The 9,656-nt window shown below is 39.4% G+C and overlaps 1 protein-coding gene across 1 annotated transcript; it reads left to right on the top strand.

Annotated features, from left to right (window-relative positions):
- Window positions 1-1,009: 1,009 nt before the first annotated feature.
- LOC142204519 (olfactory receptor 5AR1-like) lies at window positions 1,010-3,936 on the top strand. The gene is made up of 2 exons (XM_075275835.1): window positions 1,010-1,028; window positions 2,990-3,936. The coding sequence occupies exons 1-2, from the start codon at window positions 1,010-1,012 to the stop codon at window positions 3,934-3,936; spliced, it is 966 nt and encodes a 321-aa protein (XP_075131936.1).
- The last annotated feature ends 5,720 nt before the right edge of the window (window positions 3,937-9,656 follow it).

The following is a 9,656-nucleotide window of genomic DNA, read 5'->3' as shown; positions in this document are numbered from 1 at the left end:
GTTTTCCTACTTTCTTTCCCACCTCCTCTGCACAGTTATTGGTGCAAAAAAAAGTGCCACGGAAGGTGGGAGGGGATTCATATATTTACTGTGAAAACCGCATGGTATTCATTACAATATGAATATTTTGAATATCTTAGTATTCCATCGAATATCTATTCTATATTTCTGTATACCTGTACTCATCTCTAGTACAAATATAGCTTTCTCTTCAACGTTATCCGCAAATGTTCGATTGGGTTGAGGTCTAGGGCCTGTGAAGGCCAATCAAACACCTCTACTTTGTTGTCATTGTCACCCCATATCATCAGGCTGTCTCCAGCAAACTTGACAGTTCCTTCAATTTCTTGATATGTTAGACCCCTTTTCCCTTGTTCTTCCAGACCCATTTCCAGAGAATACTTTTGGCCATATAGTGTGTGTTGCCTCTGCCACTATTTGTATGTATAGCATTTAGTAACATGTTGTTTGTTATTCTTTTAGCAATTTTTGTTAATATGCATTGGGAAACAAAGTTCTAAAAAGATTTCTCTACATTAGAGACATTGATAATTAACCTCTCTAGGATATTTTAACAATGTATCCCATTATCTGTATACTAATTTATCCTCAGGAGTAGACACCAAGATATAATAAATCCTATGTTCACTGTACATATAAAAGGGCTGGTGGTGTATACTGATGTTCTTCTTTACCTTTCCTCTGCACTGAACATGTCCAGCTATGCATCTACAGCTTTTCAAAACAACATGACTTAGCATTATTGTATCAAAGAATGGCTAAAGTATATTTATCTAGAAGTTGTAATTTTGTATTCAATTGATGTCATGAAAATTTGGATTCCTTAAGCAAATCTGAGCTAAGGTAAAAGTGGACACATTTGTACATTGTCCTGATGACAATTCTTTACAACTAAGAAAACACCTAATATTAGGAAACTGAACAATTACTACAAGAACAAGGAGTTAGCTTACACCGAAAATAAATACATTCATAGTCAGCTGTGAACATGGATGGACTTACAAATGGTTAGTGACAAGTTATTGATTATTCCTGTCCATATTGTAATTTATTAATTGGATATCTGAATTAAATATCTCATGTTAATATGTTGGTTACCACAAACTGTAACAGATACAATATTTGCAGTAACTTGGTGCACACAGCAAGGTATTTCTTTCATTGCCAGTCACAGAATATTCACCTAGCCAGACAAACTCTATTAGAAATCCTATTCATTTTAGGCTATAAAAAAAGAAGAGCAGTAAAACTAAACAGATTGTACGTTCTTAGTTCAGTTAGAGTTATTGAAGAAATTTCTGTGACTGAATAACCTTTACATTTGAATGAAGCATGTGCAGAAATTGGTAACCTGTCACACTGAACATGGGTTGAAAAAGTTTGGTACAAGCCACAGCTTAAATTGGTTTATAGGCGCTGCTGGGCAGAAGGGCGTCCCTGGCTAAGTGTCAGAAGCGCCCTTCTGACTGTAAAGCGCTACGGTACCGAGACCAATAGCGCTTTACCCGGGGCACAGATCGGGAAAGCCAACAGTGCGCTGAATTCAGCGCACTGTCAGCTTTCCAGCAGTATATAGAGCTGCCTGTGCCCAATCTGATGAAAGGTCCTCTTTAAGTCAACATCACAGGTATGGAAAAATGGAATGGTAAGCAGTGGCTACAAATTCCTAGTTTAATCTTACACTTTACAGTCACTCACAGATATTGGGTCTTTAGCGCTGGAGCTAAGTGCCACCATAGTTTGCTGAGTCTCTGCTGTATTATTCATGTTGGAACATGTTGGAGTTTCATCAAGGTGGAACACAACAAATAAAATGCAATACAAAGGCAAACTGTTATGTTGTTCCAAATCCAGCAGATGGTGTTTATAGCAACACGAGAATGGCTGAAATGCGCAGACACTTGTCTGGCCATGAGCAGAACCTCTTGTAAGCCACTGTACATGTTAAATAAGCAGCTCACCATCAGATTCAACATATACACAATATAGAGACAATGTGTCATTCGTTGCAACGGTAGCTCAGCAACAACATTGGTATCATTGTCACTGAAAATACAACACTGCCCAGTTATAGCCGGCGAGCAGCCATCCAACGGGATATTTGCAGGATAAAGTGGTAGATTATTGCAAATGAAAGGGTTAATTGTCCATTGTCTGTACTGCCATCCCTTTCCCCATTTTATTAATGAAAATACACTAACATCACTAGTATCACTGTGTCAAAAAATGACAGAACTATTGAAATATGCAAATATTTATCCAATACTGTAAGTGCTATAGAGATACAATCTAAATGTCTGAATACCTGTTTTTATGATCAGTATCACCCCCCCCCCCTCGCGCAACAAATAAATGGCATAAATAATGATCAAAAAGTCATACATGTCCAAAATTGTTATTGATGAACACTAATACCAAAACATGGTGGAATTCAATAGAAAAAGAATGTTTTCCAAATTATCTATTTTTTTTTTAATTATTAGAACAAAAACAATGCAAATTTGGAATGGTTCTAATATACGGAACTAGAATAAAAATTATTATTATAGTTTATTTATATAGCACCATTAATTCCATGGTGCTTTACATTTGGGGGTTTACATACAATACACAAAATATACATGTAGATATAATACTAACAGTGTCCGACTGACACAGTGGGGTAGAGGGCCCTGCCCACGAGGGCTTACAATCTTCTGCACAATCACCACCGTAAAAATGAAACCCATAAAACATTTTTTTTTCCAAATCTAACCCATTAATATTTTTTTCATCTTTCCAGTACCTTTTATTAAATGGTGCTATTAGAAAGTAGAATACATTAGTTTTTGAAAGTTGATGAATAAAAAACACAAAAACAAGGTAAAATGGCTGTTTCAAGAAGGGGTTAACAATAGCAGCCATAGAACAGTACTAAAGTCTTCAATGGTGTCTATAGCATTGTAAAGTAGTTTAATCTATTTTACAGGTCATCATGTGAATAATAAATCATCCGAGAACTATTTTACCTTGCTAGGATTTAGTGACCAAGCCAGTCTCCAGTTGTTCCTCTTCCCAGTGTTTCTATCCATGTATCTAATCACTGTTGCTGGGAATCTGGGCATCATACTGCTTATAGTGACTGACACTCAGCTGCATAGCCCAATGTATTTTTTCCTTTCTAACTTGGCATTCATTGATTTTTGGTATTCTTCAGGCATTACACCCAAAATGTTGGTTGATTTAGTTACATTGGAGAAGAGTATATCGTACATTGGATGTGCATGTCAAATGTATTTCTTTGTTTCTCTAGGGAGTGCTGAGTGCTTTCTACTTGCAGCCATGGCGTTCGATCGCTATACAGCAATATGTAATCCTCTTCTTTATCTGAGGAACATGACCAAGATGAAGTGTCTTCAGTTGCTTAGTGGATCCTATGTCGCCGGCTTTCTTCACTCTTTAATACAAACATGTTCTACTTTTCTTCTGCCATTCTGTGGTTCTCATATTATTCGCCATTTCTTTTGTGACATTCCTCCTCTTCTAAGACTGTCCTGTTCTGACACCACTGCAAATGAATTAATTCTGTATATTTTTGCATCTTGTGTCACCATCACTTCTGTCATTGTCATTATAATGTCTTACGCTTCCATTTTACATGCTGTGTTTAGTATTAGCTCTTCTAAAGGAAGACATAAAGCCTTCTCCACATGTGCCTCTCATTTCATATGTGTGATTCTGTTCTATGGCACAGGTATGTTTATGTACTTAGGGCCAAGTTCTGTATATTCCATAGAACAAGACAAGATTGTTTCAATATTTTACACCCTGGTTATTCCTATGCTGAACCCCATTATATACAGTTTACGGAATCAAGATATGAAGCTTGAATTAAAACGGTTACTAGATTTTCATGTCAGTAAAAATACACACTAATGTTATCTGTCTGTAGAGTCTTGTTCTTTACAGATTTAGTTTGTTGATTTCCAAATATTTGCTTTTGCTACTATCTTGTTAGTGTACCTCCATTTCATATATATCAGTTCTACTGCTAGTTCTGGTAACACACACGGATGTCATGATTTCCATATTTTCAACATGTATGATGGACATGTAACCATTATGATCCACTTTGATGGCTTTGCCTTTTGTTCTTTTTGTTATACATTATTGGCTTATAATGGGTAGACAAAGCCCAACGAATAGTATTCAATTTACTAACGTTAACATACGAAGCCATACACAACCTGTCCCCTCCATATATCTCCAACCTAATCTCACGCTACCTGTCCACACGTAACCTCAGATCCAAAGACCTCCTACTCTGCTCTGCTCTTATCTGCTCCTCACACAACCGCCTCCAAGATTTCTCCCGTGCATCCCCCATACTCTGGAACTACTTTCTAAGACACATAAGACTGAACCCCACAATCATAGGCTTAAAGAAGGCCCTGAAGACTCACCTATTCAGAAAGGCCTACAACCCCCAATAACACTAAAGTCAACACACCACCATCTGTACAGTCTCTACCCTCACCTTCTGTCTCTATCCCTCTTCCCTCATAGATTGTAAGCCCTCGCGGGCAGGGCCCTCTATCGCACTGTGCCAGTCGGTCATTGTTAGTATTATATCTGTTTGTATATTTTTTGTACTGTATGTGAACCCTCAAATGTAAAGCACCATGGAATTAATGGTGCTATATAAATAAGTAATAATAACAATAATATTAATAAACAGAGTGTATTGTTTAGTCCCTAATATGCCTAATTGTAAGTAGCAGATTTTCTCTTTCCCAACTGGATAGGTAACATCTTTTGTAACATCTTTGCTTGCTCAGACTTATACGCCATCCTCAGGCCACATGGTATGGTGCAGCAGGCGTCCCCTGCTCCTGGGTCTCTTGTATTCTATTTTAGCACAGCTGAGAGTTTTTTCAGTGTATCAGTCTAGCCAGTACTCTAAGTTCCCTCTGGTTTGCTAAGAGTTAATGTTAGTTGCTCTATGATTGACATTTTACTAGAGATGAGTGAGTATTCTCAATCGAATACCTCGGCCGCATAGCTCCCAGCGGCAAGGAAGGTGGAGGGGCAGTAAAAATTTGAAGCCCCGGAAGTGTTTTTGCACCGGGAGCTATGCGGCCGAGGTATTCGATCGAGGATATTCGCTCATCACTACATTTTACCTTCCAATCAGTTCTGGGGTGGGTTTCGGGCTTCCCATATACAGCCCATTAGTTCACACATGGGTGCTTGCTATTACCCTCTTTAGAGCGTGTTAGTGTATTACTTTTTCTCTGATATTCTGTATTCTGACCTTTGCTTTGATCTCTTGACTATTCTTCTTGAATAGTTGCAGCTACCGTTTTTTTGCTCCGGAATCTGAGGGGGCCTCCGCGTTAAATTCCGGACCAGGATTCTTATGATATTATAATTCTTATTGTTAAATAGTCCATCATTGCAAACTGCAAGGGAAAGAGGGCCTGGTTGTTTTCTAACAGGGCCAACTCTGGACAAGCTGCCACTACCCTTACTTTGGTAAATTCTAGTGTCATTTTCTATTTTTTTTCGGATATTATTTTTGTCTAAAATTACCCTTATTTATCTTCAGTGGTCTGAAAGACCCTTTATTCTCATCTATACATTCATCTGACCTTCTTACTTGTACCCTACCCATCTCTAGTACCCTGGTAGTACAAGCTGCTGACGTGATGAAATTCAGTGGGTAATTTGAACCTTCAATAGAGAACCAGCTCATGGAAATCTTATCATTTCCATTCTAACATTTTATTTCCAGGGGATATTGGTCTCTTACTGTCACTGCAACTAGGTTGGTTGCCCTCCAGAAGACTCTAGAGACACTCATAGTTCAGCTCCTTCAACCTACAAAGTATTTGGGGTGTTGCTAAGGCTGTAAATCATTCTCATGAATTCATACAGCCACATCAAAGTGATAAAAGTTGTCTTTTCACATGATTTTTTCCCACTGGCTAGATCCAGAGTGATGACCGCCCCAGGCATATGGATAAATATACATTATTTTTTTTTTGAACGGAGTAAATTACAAGTTAGGTGGATGGGAGGGGTTTAGCTTAATTTATCCAGGACAACCCCTTTAATGCCTAAGGATTTAAGATGGGTTGTCATAAAAGTTCTTGTCACTGACAAACAAAAGGGTAACAATGTTTCAAACTTTTGATGTTCAGGCTCCATATTTCACCATCCACTACAGCTTGGAACGTGAGACTACCATCATTTTATAGACGATCATCTTTTGCTATCTCATACATGAATTTGACTTGTAAATACATTACTTAGCATATGATTAGTTATGTAGATTCTTTTCGTGATTCTGCATTGTTTTTATTGTTTTTCTCCTAAAATTCTAAATTTTTATTATTTTGTAAATCCATCTTTGGCTTTCACTTCCTGAATCCTTCTAAGCATGCTCTCTATCAGATTAAAGCATGTCTCAACCAAAATCGATCCCAGGTCTCTTGTACACATTCCCAATGTTGTTGCATTTAGGTACAAATACAGCTTTCTCTTCAATCCACAAATGTTCAATTGGGTTGAGGTCTGGGGCTTGTGAAGGCCAATCAAGCACCTCTACTTCATTGTCATTGTTACCCTATATCAGTGATGGCGAACCTTTTTGAGACCGAGTGCCTAAACTGCAACCCAAAACCAAATAAATTATCACGGAGTGCCAACACGGCAATTTAACCTTAAAACTCTGTGGGTCCACAATTGCGGACCCACAAATTACAGTCATGTGACTGGGGCTTTACAGATCTTGTACTGAAAGGTAAAGGTCTCTGCATTCTGTACTTTTAAACAATTAATTTTCACTATTTACATCGCACAGGATCTGTTTTATAGTTTACCGTGCAATGTTATTACATCCTGTACTAATTTCACGTCTGCTATAAAACAAATACTGTGTGATATACATAGTGAGGGGACCCCACACAGTACAATCTGCCCCTCAGTGGCCCCCCCACACAGTACAATCTGCCCCTCAGTGGCCCCCCACACAGTACAATCTGGCCCACAGTGGCCCCCACACAGGATTATACCTGTATACTCCACAGTAGCCCCCTCCCACACAGCATGAACTGGTCCACAGTAGCCCCCTCCCACACAGCATGAACTGGTCCACAGTAGCCCCCTCCCACACAGCATGAACTGGTCCACAGTAGCCCCCTCCCACACAACATGAACTGGTCCACAGTAGCCCCCTCCCACACAACATGAAATGGTCCACAATAGCCCCCTCCCACACAACATGAAATGGTCCACAGTAGCCCCCTCCCACAGAGCATGAAAGATCCACAGTAGCCCCCTCCTACACAACATGAAATGGTCCACAGTAGCCCCCTCCCACACAACATGAAATGGTCCACAGTAGCCCCCTCCCACACAGCATGAAATGGTCCAGAGTAGACCCCTCCCACACAACATGAACTGGTCCACAGTAGCCCCCTCCCACAGAGCATGAAAGATCCACAGTAGCAGCATAAAATGGTCCACAGTAGCCCCCTACCTGCACAGCATGAAAGTCTACAGTATCCCCCTCCCACACAACATGAAAGGTCCACAGTAGCCCCCTCCCATACAGCATAAAATGGTCCACAGTAGCCCCCTACCCACACAGCATGAAAGTCTACAGTAGCCCCCTCCTACACAACATGAAATGTCTACCGTTGCCCCCCTCCCCTGACAGTGCAAACAAACACAATATAGTTACCTGAAGAGCTGCCGGGTGTTCTCTCTTCTGTTCACTGCGCGCGCTGATGACTTACGTCATCACGCCCGCGCTTGTTCAGAGGTCACACTCTGTAGTCAGTGTAGGCCGCGTAGTACGCGTGGCCTACACTGAGCTACACTGACAGCTTTCAGCTGGATGCGCATTTGCACAACCAGCTGAAGGCAGCGATCGCTCACTAACGGGGAATCCTGCATCGGATTCGCCGTTCGTGAGCGATCAGGGCGACAGCACGCGTGCCAGCAGAGGGGGCTCTGCGTGCCCTCTCTGGCACGCGTGCCATAGGTTCGCCATCACTGCCCTATATCATCAGGCTGTCTCCAGCAAACTTGACAGTTCCTTCAGTTTCTTGTTATGTTAGACCCCTTTTCCTTTGTTTCTTCCAAACCATTTGCACCCATCAGAGTCCAGTCTATTGATTTTTGTCTCATTGCTCTAAATCACCCGTTTCCAATCTTTTACTGTCCACTTTTTATATTTTTTTGAAAACTTGAGCCAACACTTCTGACAATATTGAAGTTGAGGCGTCTTAAAATTTTTTAGGTCACCATTCCAGACTTGTGTAATGCGTATTGCACAGTGTCTGCATGGATGTGATATATATCACTATTAGAAATCATACTGCCTTATTTGTTGTGCTAAAACTAATAGACTTTGTGATGAGCCGCCTTTTTTTTACAACAATATTTTGCCTGGACGTCCACCTGTTGGATTTTGAATAGACAGACGCACTGCATTTTGCATTCTTCCAACTGTTATGACATTCACATGATGCAGTTTGGCAATTTTCTTGATCTTGACCAATAGACAGATATCGAGCTGGATGATGCTGTTTCTCTTTTCTTGTTAAATCTTCTTCACGGCTGATCCTTGTGTTGAACCAGTGATCTTTCGCTTGGAAATAAACCTGATAACACACTGAGCTATTAGAGAATGTGAGAACAGGTTGTAATTTGTAATATACAAGAAGAAAAAGTTTTTTTCACCACCATTAGCAAAACAGTATCAATGCAGTTACATTATAAGACTCTGCATAATCATATGCTAAATAGTTGTAAGTCACATTTATGTATGAGATAGCCAAGATGATTGTCTATAAAATTACAATATTCTCAAATACGAAGCTGTAGTGGATAGTGAGATATGGAGCCTGGAAGTCAAAAGTTCAAAACATTGTAACTTCTTTGCTAATTGGTATATCACAATACTTTTGTCCATATAGTGTGTGTTGCCTCTGCCACTATTTGTATGTATAGCATTGAGTAACATGTTGTTTGTTATTCTTTTAGCAAATTTTGTTAATACGCATTGGGAAACAAAGTTCTAAAAAGATTTCTCTACATTAGAGACATTGATAATTCACCTCTCTAGGATATTTTAACAATGTATCCCATTATCTGTATACTAATTTATCCTCAGGAGTAGACACCAAGATATAAGAAATCCTATGTTCACTGTACATATAAAAGGGCTGGTGGTGTATACTGATGTTCTTCTTTACCTTTCCTTTGCACTGAACATGATCAGCTAAGGAAGTTGTAATTTTGTATTGAATTGATTTCATGAAAATTTGGAGTCCTTAACCAAATCTGAGCTAAGGTAAAAGTGGACACATCTGTACATTGTCCTGATGACAATTCTTTACAACTAAGAAAACACCTAATATTAGGAAACTGAACAATTACTACAAGAACAAGGAGTTAGCTTACACCGAAAATAAATACATTCATAGTCAGTTGTGAACATGGATGGACTTACAAATGGTTAGTGACAAGTTATTGATTATTCCTGTCCATATTGTAACTTATTAATTGGATATCTGAATTAAATATCTCACTTTAATAGTTTGGTTACCACAAACTATAACAGATACAATATTTGCAGTAACCTG

This window comes from Leptodactylus fuscus, chromosome 5 (assembly GCF_031893055.1).
Source record: "Leptodactylus fuscus isolate aLepFus1 chromosome 5, aLepFus1.hap2, whole genome shotgun sequence".
Taxonomy (NCBI): Eukaryota; Metazoa; Chordata; class Amphibia; order Anura; family Leptodactylidae; genus Leptodactylus; species Leptodactylus fuscus.
The sequence above is the reverse complement of the archived record's forward strand: the minus strand, read 5'-3'. Positions and strand labels throughout refer to the sequence as shown.